Genomic DNA, 18,294 nt, shown 5'->3' with positions numbered 1-18,294 from the left:
TAGTATGTGACGTGTGAATAAACTCCAACTCTGTATCAACAACACTGTTGTGTAGCTTCAGTTACATACTTGTATGTGTGTAGATTAGAAAGAGGTCAGATAAAGGATCTGCAGTATTTTATGAAGTATTCATCGTACAAAGGTCAGTTTTATACAAGTAGAAGTGTGTATTTACCTGGTAGTAGGCTGTCAGTAAAGCCTCTCTATTTGGACTGGTAGATCTCGGCAGACTGGCAACTTTAAAAGTAGCTCTCGGTTCAAAACAGGTTGGGCACCCCTGCTGTAGACCGTCATCGGCCTGATCACCAACGACGACGAGACGGCGTACAGAGAGGAGGTCGAAAACCTGACATCTTGGTGCCAGGATAACAACCTCCATCTCAACGTCAGCAAAACCCAGGAGCTGATTGTGGATTACAGGAAGCAGCAGGGAGAGGGACACGCCCCCATCGCCATCAATGGGACTACGGTGGAGGGAGTCAGCAGCTTCAGGTTCCTTGGGGTCCACATCACTGAGGACCTGACATGGACTCTTCACTGAGGACCTGACATGGACTCTTCACACCACCACCATCACCAAGAAAGCTCAACAGTGGCTCTTCTTCCTCCGCAGGCTGAGGAGGTTCAACATGGACTCCAGGATACTCTGCAACTTCTACAGGTGCACCATAGAGAGCATCCTGACCTTCTACAGGTGCATCATAGAGAGCATCCTGACCTTCTACAGGTGCACCATAGAGAGCATCCTGACCTTCTACAGGTGCACCATAGAGAGCATCCTGACCTTCTACAGGTGCACCATAGAGAGCATCCTGACCTTCTACAGGTGCACCATAGAGAGGATCCTGACCTTCTACAGGTGCACCATAGAGAGGATCCTGACCTTCTACAGGTGCACCATAGAGAGCATCCTGACCTTCTACAGGTGCACCATAGAGAGGATCCTGACCTTCTACAGGTGCACCATAGAGAGGATCCTGACTCTACAGAGGGTGGTGAAAACTGCACAGCACATCACCAGGACGGAGCTGCCATCCATGGAGGACCTTTACTCCCAGCGGCTCAGGAAGAAATCCCTCCGGATTATCAAAGACCCCCATCACCCCAGCCACAAACTGTTCAGTCTGCTGCCGTCTACGTTACTTAGAAATTATTTATCTATATCATATTCCAATAACTTGCATAGCCTATCTCTTATTGCACTATTTCACTTTTTAAACTATTTTTCTTTTTGTATTTGCTATTTGCTATGTACTATCACTATATTTTTCTGTTTATCTGTGTTATTGTGTTGCACTGTTGGATGAGCCTGTGACCTAAGATTCTCATCGTCATAACTACACTGTAGCTATGTTCGTATGACAAATAAAAACCTTGAACCTCTGAAAGACTGAGCCCCAGTACAGTTAGTTCGAATTTAAACATTGCCTTCATGACCTTTGGCTTGTATGTCTCAATGCAATATTTGCAAAATCCTGGGATAGAAGTCCAGTTTCAAAATCTTTTTGGAGTCAAATTACCCAAAACACAAGAAATCTAATGCAGGATAAATAAAGCACTGGATGTTTGCTCTCTCCCGGGACAAAGTGATGAGGTGGCATGTGGTCTGAACCTGAAGCTGCTCAGCAAGCAATGCAGAGCAGCTTCTTCACTAAAGATTCAACAGTTACTTTATACTGGACCCAAAAAAGGTTTTGTTTTGTAATGTCTTTTTATGTAAATGTAGCAGAACGTAGCAGTTGCTGTCATTGTGTCTGCAGTTTGGTTTGAATGTAAACAGCATTCCAATAGTATGCTAGCATGCAGAGTGCAATACAGAGATGTTGTGGTTTGACAGAGCAGTATATGAAGTATGAAAGATGTGACCATTGAATGCATTTGGTTTTCATGCAATAAAGAGAGATTCAGTTTAGTCCACATAAGCTTCTGTCGTGCCGACTGTATACCTCAGACATCTCAATAGGTCACCTGTAACCGACTGTATACCTCAGACATCTCAATAGGTCACCTGTAACCGACTGTATACCTCAGACATCTCAATAGGTCACCTGTAACCGACTGTATACCTCAGACATCTCAATAGGTCACCTGTAACCGACTGTATACCTCAGACATCTCAATAGGTCACCTGTAACCGACTGTATACCTCAGACATCTCAATAGGTCACCTGTAACCGACTGTATACCTCAGACATCTCAATAGGTCACCTGTAACCGACTGAATACCTCAGACCTCTCAATAGGTCACCTATAACCGACTGAATACCTCAGACATCTCAATAGGTCACCTGTAACCGACTGTATACCTCAGACATCTCAATAGGTCACCTGTAACCGACTGTATACCTCAGACATCTCAATAGGTCACCTGTAACCGACTGAATACCTCAGACATCTCAATAGGTCACCTGTAACCGACTGTATACCTCAGACATCTCAATAGGTCACCTGTAACCGACTGAATACCTCAGACATCTCAATAGGTCACCTGTAAACCGACTGTATACCTCAGACATCTCAATAGGTCACCTGTAACCGACTGAATACCTCAGACCTCTCAATAGGTCACCTGTAACCGACTGAATACCTCAGACATCTCAATAGGTCACCTGTAACCGACTGTATACCTCAGACATCTCAATAGGTCACCTGTAACCGACTGAATACCTCAGACCTCTCAATAGGTCACCTGTAACCGACTGAATACCTCAGACATCTCAATAGGTCACCTGTAACCGACTGTATACCTCAGACATCTCAATAGGTCACCTGTAACCGACTGAATACCTCAGACATCTCAATAGGTCACCTGTAACCGACTGAATACCTCAGACATCTCAATAGGTCACCTGTAACCGACTGAATACCTCAGACATCTCAATAGGTCACCTGTAACCGACTGAATACCTCAGACCTCTCAATAGGTCACCTGTAACCGACTGAATACCTCAGACATCTCAATAGGTCACCTGTAACCGACTGTATACCTCAGACATCTCAATAGGTCACCTGTAACCGACTGTATACCTCAGACATCTCAATAGGTCACCTGTAACCGACTGTATACCTCAGACATCTCAATAGGTCACCTGTAACCGACTGAATACCTCAGACATCTCTATAGGTCACCTGTAACCGACTGTATACCTCAGACATCTCAATAGGTCACCTGTAACCGACTGAATACCTCAGACATCTCAATAGGTCACCTGTAACCGACTGAATACCTCAGACATCTCAATTAGGTCACCTGTAACCGACTGAATACCTCAGACATCTCAATAGGTCACCTGTAACCGACTGTATACCTCAGACATCTCAATAGGTCACCTGTAACCGACTGAATACCTCAGACCTCTCAATAGGTCACCTATAACCGACTGTATACCTCAGACATCTCAATAGGTCACCTGTAACCGACTGTATACCTCAGACATCTCAATAGGTCATCTGTAACCGACTGAATACCTCAGACATCTCAATAGGTCACCTGTAACCGACTGAATACCTCAGACATCTCAATAGGTCACCTGTAACCGACTGTATACCTCAGACATCTCAATAGGTCACCTGTAACCGACTGAATACCTCAGACATCTCAATAGGTCACCTGTAACCGACTGTATACCTCAGACATCTCAATAGGTCACCTGTAACCGACTGAATACCTCAGACATCTCAATAGGTCACCTGTAACCGACTGTATACCTCAGACATCTCAATAGGTCACCTGTAACCGACTGTATACCTCAGACATCTCAATAGGTCACCTGTAACCGACTGTATACCTCAGACATCTCAATAGGTCACCTGTAACCGACTGAATACCTCAGACATCTCAATAGGTCACCTGTAACCGACTGTATACCTCAGACATCTCAATAGGTCACCTGTAACCGACTGTATACCTCAGACATCTCAATAGGTCAACTGTAACCGACTGAAAGAAAACTAGCAAACTGTGACTACCTTTAAATCGATTTGTCTTACCTCAGAGGTCTGTACTAAAAAGGCATATAAGCTGGTTAGCAAGGTATGTTTACCCTGAAGCTCTCTACCACAGCTGATGTGTGACTGTGTGGAGCAGATGTGCGATCTGTTTTTGGATTCATGGTGTATCTAATCACAATGATTATAGGGTGATGCTGGCCTTCAGGTTTGACTTTGAAAAGCCCTGATGTGCAAGCCTTATCTGCTGCTGATGTTTAACCAGATGTATTTGTATCACTTTATAAAAGATCAAAACATCTGAACACTCGAATAACTGCGGTGGTACTGACAAAGGGAGAGCCTTAAAACGTGGGCTATCTTCCAAATCTTTCACCTTTCATTATGCATACAATTAAAAAAAAAATACTTAACCACTTAACTCCCTTACCCTAATAGCTTAGGATTTGCATGATTTGTAAAAATATTATTATTATTGTTATTATTTTTGACTGATATTGCAATTGTGATATGATTCACAATGTTAAAGAGCAGGATCATGATTGCGTCATAATCCTTTTAAAGAGGATCTGTACCAAACCAATTCGTTTTGTTAGGTCTGTAGAATACAGGTTTAAGCTGTACTATCTCTGCTTCACAATACTTCATTCAAAAAGGTATTTTGAGTCATTTCGTGTTCAACAAATATTGCGATTTCCATAACATTTGAAATAATGTTTAATAATTGTGCAGCACTAGAGCAGATGCAACAGGACATCCTGTTTCAATTTTTAGCATACTGCTGTTGACAATATAGGTTTTTCTGATGAAAAGATGCAGGAACAAAAAGTTGGTGCCAATTTAAAATGCAGAGGATGACCACGGCTACAAGAGGGGGGTCTCTTTAAAATGCTTTATTGATAAAGGCCATTTTAGGTCAAACACTATTTTGATGTCTCACCTTAAAAGCCCTAGAAACACTTCCTGTCTTCTGTTCTGTGCACCAATCAGCATTATCATCACACCCACACAGTCCTGATGAGGCAGAGCGAGGAGTGTTCACTCGTAAGAAATAATACCTAAAGATGATTGTAACACTAGCTTTTACCTTTTTGTCAGAAATCTCACATATTTGGTGAATTAGTTTTCAGGGGCTTTAGGTCAGATAGCAATGACCTGTCTGTGCCTTCAGTAGAGAGGATGCTAACCAAGATTAGCATAAAGACTGTAGTCCCTGGAAACCTAGCCTCTATCAAACGTAAAGAAAAGCAAGCTCTTCAGCAACATGTCCTTGCTATACTCTAGCTGCCAGCAATGTGAACACATACATGTTGAGTAGGGCTGTGCAATTAATCGTATTTTAATCTCGATTACGATTTTGGCTTGCAACGATTACGTAAACAATGTAATCGAAATAAAACTATTATTATTTTTATTAAAAAAACAAAAAAAAACAGCCCTAATGTTGAGTATACCTAAAGTGTTATTGCAGGAATATATAGTACAACTCCCTTGCACATAGAAACTGCTGGATGCTAAATTGCATCCATTTGGCAATTTGCACTATTAGCATTATAGCATTTGAAAACAATAGTTGGCTTGGCCGAGTTGGACCATTTTGGAGTGGTTTTGGAGGTTATTAAGGATGCTGAATCCATTTCTGAAATTGTAAGGATCAATAATGGCATTTTTAGACAGATAGTGGCCATATTTGTGGACTGATTTTGATTAATGTTGGGTTGAATTTGAAGTTTTAATGGACTCTGGATCATTTGGATTGGACAGATTGCTTATCTATTTGAAAATAATTGTCCACAGTAGAGGAAATTATTTTCATTGTGTGCTCTCTAGTTTCAATGGTCACAACTTTAGTCCTGGTAGTCAAAATCAGTCCACGAGAGTACAAATGCAACCAAAAACTGCAATATTTGATTCTGAAACTGATCCTCGACTTCCTCAATAACTCCCCAAACCACTCCAAGATTGTCCAAATCAGCCAAAACTGTGTTCTTAACTATTGTTTACATATGCTATAATGTTAATTCATGCTAATTAACACAACTTGTGCTAATTGTGCGATTGCCCAACATATGCAAGTTAGCATCCAGCAGTTTCTATGTGCTGGGGACCCGTACTTTACATTTCTAACATAGAATGTTGGGGTACTCACTATAGGACTTTATGAGCTGGCAAACAGACTACTCCGCTAAACAGTGACTTCTATGATAGAGGAGCATCTCATCCAAAGGCACATACATAAGTCAATGCTCAACAGGATATCCTTTATGTTCATTCATGAGTCAAATGAAGAAATTAAAGTCCTTTAACTTTGGCTTAAATCAGTCAGACATTGTGCTCTTAAAATATTTGTCTTAAAAATTTGAAAAACTTGTTAGAATCAGGAGAGGAACTCCAAAACCTGTCACAGCAAAGAAAATAGAACAAAAGAAAGAATAGTTAATGTTTGTTCTAGAAATCCGCATCACATCAATCATTTGGTGGCTGGTCGCTCTCTTCCTGTTGAGGGGGTCTCTACGTGCACACACTGATCCTCTCCCAGCACATCACAGGAGAGCTTTACCGTGGAGAACATCTGGACTCTGATGAGACCAGATGCTGGTCAACCTTTTAGACATAGAAATGTATGACCTAATGGCTTGTCTGATCAGAGAAATGACCTAATCTGGCTTAGTCTCAGCAGGGGGTCATGTGACCTCTCAGTGTGCACGTAGAGATGTATAGATATAGAGTCTTGTTCAAAGTGGCTGAACCTGAAGCTTTGTGGGAGGCTGAGGAGAGGAGCTGATCTCTCTTTCTGTGGCGCTGCCATTCTTCTTTTCTTCCTTTGTCTCCTCCCTCGTCTCCTCCCTCGTCTCCTCCCTCGTCTTCTCCTTCGTCTCCTCCCTCGTCTCCTCCCTCGTCTCCTCCCTCGTCTCCTCCCTCGTCTTCTCCTTCGTCTCCTCCCTCGTCTCCTCCCTCGTCTCCTCCCTCGTCTTCTCCTTCGTCTCCTCCCTCGTCTCCTCCCTCGTCTCCTCCCTCGTCTCCTCCCTCGTCTCCTCGCCGTTCACCTTCCCGTTCTCCTCAGCTTTCTGTTTCTCTGCTTTGGTCTTAAACCTCAGCCCGTGGCCTGTGAAGCAAATGTTGGATTATTTACACAGTAGTATACACAAGCAGGCGAGTTATGTGGGAGCCAATGGGAGCTGAGCTCCCATAAGGAGGGGTCTGAGCTCCCACGGACGCAGTGAAATCATACATCTGTGGGGGTCGCTAATACATTACCAACAACCATTATTTTAATCACAAATAATGCATGTGTCAATTTAATGAGTATTATTTACGTTAACGAGGTAAATAGGCTAAAAGAAAAACATGTTTCCAAAAGAACTACGCATCTCTTGAATGACAATATGCCTGCACTGCACCTCCAAGGTGCATTATTGCGCAAGCTATGCCTGTGAGCGTGCTGCGCGAGCCGAGATGATGTGTGTGTGCGTAGTTGAACCTTTTCATATTTAAGTTTGTAGCAAGTAGAGAGCTGCTGCTGTGTGTGTGCAGGCCCGGACTGGCCATCAGGAGGACCAGGAGGTTTCCCGTGGCGCGCGCGCGAGAGCGAGAGCGAGAGCGAGAGCGAGAGCGAGAGAGAGAGAGAGCACACCAGTTACTTTTATTGTTGTTGTTAGCATCTGGTGCTAGCTAGCTACGCTAACGGCTTTAGGGAGATGTTTCAACCAACAACAAGGTGAAGGGAGAGTCCTCTGCTGTCAGACTGAGAGATAACTACAGCTCAGGTGAGGTAAAGGACTCTCTGAGTGTTTAGATAGTTAACTTAGTCAGTTATCTCAGTGGGTCTCAAACGGTTTGGTCACCATTTATGTAAACACATATTTCCATTTGAGCGGGGAGTGATTAGTAAAATATGCATGAATAAAAAGAAAGAAAATGTTAACTAGGTGAAAAAAGGTAAGATAAACTTTTAAAGTCTTTGCTGGTGCCTCAAAGAGGAGCAGGGGGAGAGGAGGAAGAGGAGGGAGAGGAGGGAGACAGGTGAGGCTGGTTCAGGAGCCCAGACACACTCGCAACTTTAAATGAACCAAAAATAAATATGTTTTTTTCATATTGGATATAGTATGTTATTGGTTATGGCCATGTTCTTATGATTTTATGATTATTTAAATGTATACAGTTCTGTTTCATATGGGTGTTTCCATAGATCTAGTCTCTTTATTCTCCCCTCAAAATGCACCAGATTGATGCATTTAACTCCAAAATGATATCTTATCGGGGGAGCATGCCCCCAGACCCCCCTAGAGGATTTGAGGTCCACCCCCACTTAAAATATGTTCACATGGATAGGTTCCTACATACATTTCTTTAAATAGTAACCCCTGTCCATATGTTTATTATTTGGTAGTAGATTTAAACTATAGGGCAATCACTATGGGCAGCAACGCTGTAAATATTGACAAATAAATCAAGCAAAATGGCACAAGAAAAAACTGGTAGTGGCCTGGCTGGGTGTATAATGTTTGAGTTAGTTTTAAAGAACCCCATAGAGCTCAGTTTATAACTCGAACCCTGCACACAAGCATTTATGTATATACATTTATAATTGTATACATACAAATCATAAACATATATACCCATAAAAACACACGCACATTAATGTTTTAGGGCAAGGTTTGTGAATACTCTTACAGAATTAACATAATAAAAACGCATTAAAATCTAACTCATATGGGACCTTTAAACTGTAGCCTATGAGAAGCAGCTTTATGGGACTTTTTGGATTTTCACACAGTATATGCAGTTTTCTGTTAGAAAACCACGAATGATAACCCCATAATCAGATACATTAGCCGCTTTCACCAAGTACTTTGCCGTACTTAGTTCCCAGCACTTAGTTCCCAGCACTTAGTTCCCAGCACTTAGTTCCCCATGGAACAAAAGAGCAGATCGCGTTCACACCGGAATAAGTCCCTGAGGGAAGATTACGCAAATGAAGCCGTTGACGTCACTTTTTCTTCTGCTTTGGGTTTACTGGCAGGCCGTAAACAACTTCACGGCGTAATACGTACACAAAACCCGAAGTCCCCCGAGTTGGGGACTGGCTTCAGTAGAAGCTGCTGGGACTCCCAGCAGCTTCTACTGAAGCCTTCAGAGTAAATCGCCAGAACGCCGACACCTCCTCATCTCCACCGCTCCCATGTTTTTTTTTGTGTTGCCATAAGTTATTCTCTCTCCGTTGGTGCGTGGGGCTAATGCTAATAATGCCAGCAAATACAATGGCGGCTTCACAAAACCTTTTCAGAGTTTTACGGGGCGTGATTTGCAATTCGGCCAGCCAATCAGAAATTGGAACTTTTTTCTCCCCAGGAAAGTACCTGCTCTCTAGCAGGAGCCAGGGACTGAAAAGGGGGGAAAAGTTCTCATGAACTAAGTTCTCTTTTTGGTGTGAACGCAAAATCCCAGGAACTATCGGAACTAAAAGGGAAAAGTACTCTGGTGTGAAAGCGCCTAATCTGAATAAAGCAGAACACTCACTTGGACAGTCTGCCACCTCCTTGTAGGCTTTCTTCTTGCAGCAGGCTCGACACAGGTTGAACACACATTTGTTCCCCTGCAGAGCACAACACAGAGCGTCAGGATGCAAATGTCTTCTGATGCACGGTGATTGTGTTTTAACACAGTTCTTCAGGACAGCTTGGTGTCCTTATTGACATTACACACTGACCTTTGGGTTCCCACACTGCTCACACTTGACATACTTGGCTGTAAGAGAACAGAAGGACATTTCATTGGACGTTCTGTGGCCTTCTAGCATTTCTTCAGTTTGATGTTAGAGAGCATAGGCGCGTTCACACCGCAGTACTTTTCCCACTTTAGTTCCGATATAGTTCCGAAATGTCGCGTTCACACCAAAAAGAGCCAGAACTAAAATGAGTTCATGAGAACCGTTTTACCCCCTTTTCCGTCAGTTTCCCGTCCCTGCTAGAGAGCAGGTACTTTTGTGGGAGAAAAAGGTTCCTATGTCTGATTGGCTGGGCGTAATGCAAACCACGCCCCGTAAAACTCCCAAAAAGTTTTGTGAAGCCGCCATTTTATTATCCTCGCATTAGCATTATTAGCATTAGCATTAGCCCAGCGCAGAAACGCAGAGAGACTAACTTATGGCAACACAAAAGAAAACATGGGAGCGGTGGAGATGAGGAGGTGTCGGCGTTCTGGCAATTTACTCGGAAGGCTTCAGTAGAAGCTGCTGGGAGTCCCAGCAGCTTCTACTGAAGCCAGTCCCCAACTCCGGGGACTTCCGGCCGGGGACTTCCGGCGGAAGTATACGCCGTGAAGTTGTTTGCGGCCTGCCAGTAAACCCAAAGCAGAAGAAGAAGAAGTGACGTCAGCGGCTTCATTTGCCTAATCCTTCCCCCAGGGACTTATTCCGGTGTGAACGCGATCTGTACTAAGTTCATGAGAACTAAAGAGTTCTGATGAACCTTTGTGGGAAAAGTACTGCGGTGTGAATGAGCCTCATGACTCACGTTTCTGCTCGAGACAGAAGTTCTTGTTGGGGTTTCGGGATTTCTTCTTCTGCTTGTTTTTGGAGAGCTGGTCAGCTGTTCCGTCAGAGTCCTCCAGCGCCCTCTTCTGACACATCGCCTTCATCACCTCTGGACCCCGTTTGTTATCGTAAGGAACCGGCTCCTCGGGCCTAGGGCTGCTCGATTATGGCAAAATCACGATTATTTCGGTCAATATTGACGTCACTATTATTAAATACGATTATTCATTGACATATGCCTGCACTGCACCTCCAAGGTGGATTAAAGTTCAATCCATTTATTGGACTTTAAAAAAAACTGTAAATAATAATTTGAACAGTATCTTTTTAACAGTTGATTACTCTGAACTTTAAGTATAATTCAACTGCAAAGTATTCAGCTGAAGCCACATCTTTTTCAACTTCCCCACGGCATTTGTCATATAGGGCAGGCAGTGCAGATCTGGTGAAATGATCCCTAGATGGCATCACGTAACGCTTGTCCATAGTGCTAACCAGTTGTCCATAGTGCTAACCAGTTGTCCATAGTGCTAACCAGTTGTCCATAGTGTTAACCAGTTGTCCATAGTGTTAACCAGTTGTCCATAGTGCTAACCAGTTGTCCATAGTGTTAACCAGTTGTCCATAGTGCTAACCAGTTGTCCATAGTGCTAACCAGTTGTCCATAGTGTTAACCAGTTGTCCATAGTGTTAACCAGTTGTCCATAGTGTTAACCAGTTGTCCATAGTGTTAACCAGTTGTCCATAGTGTTAACCAGTTGTCCATAGTGCTAACCAGTTGTCCATAGTGTTAACCAGTTGTCCATAGTGTTAACCAGTTGTCCATAGTGTTAACCAGTTGTCCATAGTGTTAACCAGTTGTCCATAGTGTTAACCAGTTGCTTAAACCCCTGGTTGCTAACCGTGCTAACTGGGCACATGTCTTTAGCTATGTAGAATGTGATGGATCTGTTGAGTCTTTGCGAGCTAGTTGAGTATGCCGTTGCACTGTAAAGCGCGTCCTTAATTGATGACTGTGATGTGGTGGATGAAGGCGAGGGGGCACGCTCGTGAACTGTCAACGGGGGGGCCTCACGCGGGGAAACTGTGGACCTCTGTCGCCTGTCAGCGCAATTGAAATGATGACGTTTTAAAAAAGCGGTCCGGGCCGGCCGTCTGTGATTCTCCAGAACACACAGATGGCCAGTCCGCCCCTGCTGCACTGTACTTTTTTTTGTTCCACGTTGGACTCCTTAAACCCAAAGTATTTCCAAACAGCGGAATTCGTGTTACCTTTCTTGTTCACCAGTTGCTCTTGTTCTGCCATCTGCCAGTGCTGAACTCGCACAACTATTGTCACTCACAACCTGGCCGAGAGGGCTTTTAGGGAGGGGCGAAAGCGCACGCAGCAAAATAATCGTTTTATTTCGATTACGTTATTTTCGTAATCGTTGCAAGCCAAAATCGTAATCGAGATTAAAATATGATTAATTGCACAGCCCTACTTGGGCCTGAAAGATTGGAAGTAAGGTTAGTGGTTACTAGTCTGTTTGCCAGCTCATAGAGTCCTAAGAAAAGTTTTATGTTAGAAATGTATAGCACGAGTCCCCAGCACATAGTAACTGCCGGATGCTAACTTGCATATATTGGGCAATTTGCACTATTAGCATTAGTGAGCATTAATTAGCATATGCAGACGATAGTTAAAAAATGGCTTGGCCGATTTGGACAATTTTGGGAGTAGTTTTGGGGGTTAGTGAGGATGTTGAATCAATTTCTGACATTTTCAGAATTAAATATGGCTGATATTTATGATTTTTGGGTCGATTTTAAAGTTTTAGGGGACCTCAAAACTGCCATTTCTGATCCTAAAAATTGCAGAAAACATCCTCAATATACCTAAAAAACCACACCAAAATTGTCCAACACTGCTGGCAAGTAGACAATACCCAAGGAATGTGTCAATAAATCTGCAACTCAATGTCCAAAAGTTTGAACTCAGTGAAAAAACTCACACTGGTCTGATGTAAGGCTGGCAGATCCAGTGAGGGAAGGGCAGGCTGCTCTTCTTCTCCTCACCTCCCTTTCCATTGGCTATCTCCTCCTGCGCAAACACACACAGTAAATAACTGTCAGGTATCCTCACAAAGATAGCTTTGCAAACACAACATTTTCAACAGTGCTGCATGCTGTTACCTGGCAACGCAGCTTCAGCTGTTTGCTGACATCGGCCAAACCCTCCACAGTCTTCATTTTGCCCATGTCCTCTCTAAGGTCCTGGTGGATCTGTAGCCTACACACACACACACACACATCCCACAATAAATCATCTGAGTGAGACATTGTTGATTTTCTATCATACTGTGAGTGACCCTCCTACAGTGGTGACCCTATCTCACACCCCCTTACAACTTCAACAAACTGGCACGGCAAGGTTCGGCAAAATGCCTCCATTTTCAACCGAAGTAGTTGTTGGAGCTATATATATATTTATTTATATTATTTAATAGTTGAACCTTTATTTTCTTGTTGTTTTTGTTTATTGTAAATGTACCTTTTATTTTTGTTGTATTTGAGTTGTTTTATGCTTTTATTTTGAAGGCAGCTTTGGGCACCTGGTGATTATGCATATATTGGAAACAGGAGATGGTGGGATTAGCGCACCAGTGCGGGATATGCTTTTTACCCGTGTGAAACACCGATAGGGTAAGGATGCAGGACAAGAAAAAAATAAAGGGATGTTTCTTTTTTAAACGCATTAGGGTTTCCAGATTAATTGCAATTCACGTTGACAGCCCTAACCCTAATTCAAATGCATACAAAATGGGCTCCTATACTGCAGTAATACAGTATATATAGTACAAGTCTGCTATTTACTGAGTTCAGGTTTTCAATTAATCAATCACATTTTATTTATAGAACTCATTAACGCAAATGACACATTGTCTCAGGGGGCTTTACAATGTGTGGGGCTTACAACACCCTCTGTGCTTCCCAAGAAACCCCATCATTAATGTGGAATAATGTGTTATACACTGAACATGACAATAACAAATGACTTATAATACAATAATTACTTATAATTTAGTAAAGTTATTGCTGGCAGTTACTTCAACGTGTGCTTGTGTCTATATTTACTCTTTCTACTGTTTGTATTTTTTTCAATTTCCCCGCTATGGGAAGAATGAAGGACTTCTGATTCTGATTATAAAACTCGGGAAGTGCAACAGAGGAGAGGTCACTCTAGAAGTGGATAGATGTTGTGATAATGCAACCAAATATAAAAAAAAGAGGATTTCAGATAGCTTCCAAGCGCCACACAGGTGCATAACATCGCACACAGCATGACATCTCCACAATCATCTGTGTGTGTGTGGTCATACATCAGACATACGTGTGGTGCCAGAGCTTGAAGAGGTGGGCTCGTACGTAGGACAGAGTGCTGGGGGGGTGCAGCTTCACCAGCTCCAGATACTCCTCCGCTATCTCCCACACCGGGGGGCTGTGGCCCTCAAACAGCGCCGGGTTGTGGAGGTTCCCCTCTGAAAAGAATATGAACAGAAATTTGTATATAATCTATAATAATCTCCTCACAGCTCAACGCCATGACAACCACACCGTGAACCTCCATCTGTCTGTCCAGAATGTCATTCCTTCATCATTTTGAAGAAATTCCCTCGTCATGATATAGCCCTACTTTTAAATTTGGATTGAAATAGACTTCCTTGTGTTTAAACACATTGTTATTTTTTATCCATCTTTCAAGACTTTGACACAAAAAGCTGTTATCTGTTCCCTGTGCAAAAAAAAGGTTTTTCACTTGTTTTTGCTCTATATCCTGCCCCATTTTTTTCATATTTACTTATTTTTCTTTAACCCGCTGAGGTCGACGATGTCGCTGGCGACAGAAAAAAGTTTCACAACACTCGCGGGATTATCTCCGCAGCAGAGAGAGTTTAAGTTTCACTTTCAACTGCATGTTATAGCCCAGCACCATACCTCCATCACACACGGTTTGTACAATTTCAGCCGATTTGTCATCCATTCTAGAAAAACTATGTTTTTTAGAGATAAAGAAGCCTGAAAAAAATGTATGGATGTCTTTTATGTACATTTATCCATGTTGGAAGTAGACTTTGATGTTTCAGGAGTTGGATAAAGATTATAGAGATGCAAATGAACAGGGAGTGTCATCCATCTTTTTTTTTTTTACTCACCCCTGGAGGTGTAGACAGTGTGATGTGGCCCTCTGCCTTGTGCCAGACACAAACTGCTTTGAGGAATGGCACAACTAATCTTGCTGATATAATAACACCATGACTTTTTTTGGTAAATATTGTAAATACATATTGATTTTTTCCTTTGAAATATTTAAAGTTTTCCCGTTTCAGGCGTTCCTCATAAATCCTTATCAAGATACAGGGACGGATGGGCACTAACGCATAGCCTGAGCATGAATGTACATTATAGAAGATCACTTATTAACATGTAATGTGAAACAATACCTGCGCTCATGACTCCCTGCACTCCCGTCTCCTGAATGCAGCACTCCACGTCACTCAGGTGCTGAATGTTGCCATTTGCAAACACTGGAATATTTACCGCCTTCCTGCAGCACAAACACAACAAACCTGATTTGGTATAGCTATGATAGGAGCACCAGATACACTTGCAGGATTTAAAAGGAGGTGACTTAGCTTACCGTACTGCCCTAATGTGCTCCCAGTTAGCGATCCCCGTCATGGGTCCTTTCTGGTCTTTGGTTCTGCCGTGCACTGTCAGCAGCTGGGAAGATATTTGACAAACATTTAAACAACATCTTAAGCTTCCTGAAACAGATAGCAGATTGTACAGATTCGTAAAAACAGTTGATGAATTGTTTCTGCATGAACATGGTCCCACCTGACAGCCAGCTCTTTCCAGCATCTGGGCGTAGCGGACCGTCTTCTCCATCTCCTCGAACACACGGATCTTGCAGGTAATGGGCACCGAGAGCTTTTCATTGGCTAACCTGACTGAAACATGAGAGGAATGTTCAGAGACAGTAAAACACTTTAATAATAACTTCATAGAGTGATGACATATTTTTTGGAAGGCAAACGGGTAGTTAGCGTGACAACACTTTCCTCGAGAAAAAGCAATGGGATTTTTCCATTGGATATCGAAATATTGGAGACACTTAGATCAACATTTTAATGATACTTACATGTTTTGAGGATAATCTCCACACATTAACACCTTTTTAATAATTGAAGCAGAAATGAAATCCCCAGAAGTAAAAAGCTAACATAATGCAATAAACTAAATACATGATGGTCACATGACTTCATGTCACATTAGGCCACTTGTTAGCTTCCGATGTTTTCAGGCATTCACCAGTGGGGTATTTACTGACGTAGCTTGTCGTAGAACAAAACGTGAAAATCTCTCCAGCTTGTGTTAACCTCAGACCTTATTACCGTGAATCTAACCAAAACCAAAAAACATTGAATTCAAGACAGGGGAAGGGGAAGTGGTAAAATGCCAACTAATTTCCACGTTTTGGGACTCATTCCTGCACCACTCTGTAATACACTGAGGTCATCCCGACAATACGTTTAAATCAGACTTACTCATCTTCTCTAGCAGCTCCCACTTGTCTTGTAGGAAAGCTCCATACTGCCCTGAGAAACAAGCATCGAGGGAGGTTAGTTTTCTGCGAGGGGGGGCTTTTCTGATCATCCACTAAGAGGTTTTTTCTGCAGCAACTGAGAGTACCTCTCTTTGCGATCATCTGTGGGCAGCCCAGGTTCAGGTCGATGGCGTCGCAGTAGTCCTGCGCCATCAGAGCCGCCTGAACGAACACCTCTGGATCATTGGCACAAAACTGACACACAGAGGAAGCAATGATAACCAATGGTAATGTCAGACAAAACGTGTTAATGGAAACTATTATAACAGAACTTGGAAGGTATAATAAAGATGGTGGTAATGTTCCATGAATCACCTGTGTGATGAGCGGTCTGTCCTCCTCACACACTTCATTGTAGAGGTTATCTCTCCTGTAGTTAGCGTTCCTAACAAACACCTGAGCGTGCAGCATGGGGGTGTAGCAGAGATGAGCGCCGTGCCTGCGACTCAGCAGCCGCCACGCCAGCTCGCTCTGGTCCACCATGGGGGCCACCACATATCGGGCTTCCTTCAGGGTCTTCCTCCAGAACTCAAAGGCCTGCAGCTTGGCCATCACAGCAGACTTCAACAGACAGGAAGAACAGAAAGTCATAAAGAGCCTGCAGGAAAGCTAACACACCAAGAAGGTCCTCCAAGAAATAAACTGTGAATAATAACATTTTAGCAACACATTCAGGTAGCTGTCAAAGCTTGGAAACCTAATATTGAATGGTGTTGTATTCTGAAGTACAGCCAGTGGTGGAAGGAGTACTCAAATGTTTTAGTTGAATAAAAGTAGCAATACTTAATTGTACCCTGATACAAGTAAAATTCCTACATTCAAATCTTACTCAAAATATACTTAAAGGAACAAAAGTAAAAGTACTCGTTAAGCGTAATGGCCAATTTAAGAATCATATTTGTAGTTTTACCAATATGCTGGATATCTCAACCTATAATTTCATGTAAAAGTGTATTTAATGATTTAGTTATATTTTATATTAGCTAATAATCTTAATCTGAAAAGTAACTATTAATTAAAAAGTGTCGGATGAAAGTAGTGGAGTAAAAAGTTAAATACTGGCTGCCAAACTGTACTGAAGTAGAATTTCTAAAATTACTCAAGTAAAGTACAAATACCTGAAAATGTTACTTAATTACAATTTGAGTAAATGTACTTCGTTACATTTCACCACTGAGTATAGCTTTCATTAGCTTCTTGCTGTTAAACACTGTATTATTATATTGAATAGCCCAACTAGCTAGCCTAGCTTTATTTGCACTGCCCTCCCAACATTAGCACAAACAAAGTACACACAGTACTTAATTATCTTCGTTTCGAGTGTTTCTGTGTAACACTTCATAGTTATTATTATTATTATTATTAGTGTTTTTATAATTAGCTGTGTCTGGGCCGTGCTGCGGTTAGCTATCCGAGCTAGCAGCAGCTCATGATCGAGCTGCATGTGTTTCTCTGGCAGCGCGTGCACCGCCCCGCTACAGTACCAACTGTAACCTGAGTAATACCCGTATGTACCTGTACTACCTATATGTCCTATGCTACTTGTTCTGCTAATATATGCTGAGAGTTTGCCGTGTCACCTGCAGTACTGAGAGCTTTGAAGAGTATTCCAGGCGCAGCACTTTCCAAATGTGTGCAACAGAGAAACACCACCGAGAAGAAACGTTCCCTTTCTATCGTTCCTACGGCTTTCCTCTTTTCATTTTGCTAGGTTCATTTGGAGCATTTCCGCCCCCAGCTGGTATGGAGTGTCTACTATGTATCTCATTATCAATATTACCATTATTTTTTTCTTAATGGATTTGAATCATATACAGTCTATAATTTGAATGAATGAACAACATCCAATGTGGGGGCCCTTTTGTAGAACATCTATCAGATCATTGCATTGCTTTTTTCTTCCTCGTATTTCTGATATAGTAGAAAATGCTGCATTATATTAAACTACTTTAAGGAGTGCTTTTCAGTTATGTCATTCTCTAATCTCTCATGTTTAATTACTTTAATCTCTGAAATCATCGCCCTTTACTTTCCTTCAATGTCTGTTAAATACTGCTTTGATATCTGGTTTGCTGAAATTAATGTTATTATTTTTGTACCCCCTTTTGCAACCCTTTCTGCAATTGTATCCACTTTGATACAAATACTATCCATTAAAAGT

The 18,294-nt window shown here is 42.3% G+C and overlaps 1 protein-coding gene across 2 annotated transcripts; it reads right to left on the bottom strand.

The window, feature by feature from the left end:
* Positions 1 to 4,647: 4,647 nt before the first annotated feature.
* Positions 4,648 to 17,796, bottom strand: dus1l (dihydrouridine synthase 1-like (S. cerevisiae)). 2 transcript variants are annotated; one of them, XM_034113703.1, is made up of 14 exons: positions 17,714 to 17,796; positions 16,449 to 16,694; positions 16,220 to 16,328; positions 16,075 to 16,125; positions 15,365 to 15,477; positions 15,165 to 15,247; positions 14,968 to 15,071; positions 13,857 to 14,004; positions 12,659 to 12,755; positions 12,478 to 12,566; positions 10,464 to 10,639; positions 9,659 to 9,696; positions 9,469 to 9,544; positions 4,648 to 7,054 (listed from the first exon to the last, which is right to left on the bottom strand). In XM_034113703.1, the coding sequence occupies exons 2-14, from the start codon at positions 16,683 to 16,685 to the stop codon at positions 6,684 to 6,686; spliced, it is 1,692 nt and encodes a 563-aa protein (XP_033969594.1). In that variant the 5' UTR covers positions 16,686 to 16,694; positions 17,714 to 17,796; the 3' UTR covers positions 4,648 to 6,683. The 2 variants fall into 2 exon arrangements, with proteins under 2 accessions (XP_033969594.1, XP_033969596.1); XM_034113705.1 differs by lacking the exons at positions 9,469 to 9,544; positions 9,659 to 9,696; positions 17,714 to 17,796 and having other exon boundaries at positions 16,449 to 16,685.
* Between the last annotated feature and the right edge of the window lie 498 nt (positions 17,797 to 18,294).

The sequence above is a fragment of the Trematomus bernacchii genome, unplaced genomic scaffold, assembly GCF_902827165.1.
Source record: "Trematomus bernacchii unplaced genomic scaffold, fTreBer1.1, whole genome shotgun sequence".
NCBI lineage: Eukaryota > Metazoa > Chordata > Actinopteri > Perciformes > Nototheniidae > Trematomus > Trematomus bernacchii.
Note: the sequence above shows the minus strand (reverse complement) of the source record. Positions and strands in the feature narration are given on the sequence as shown.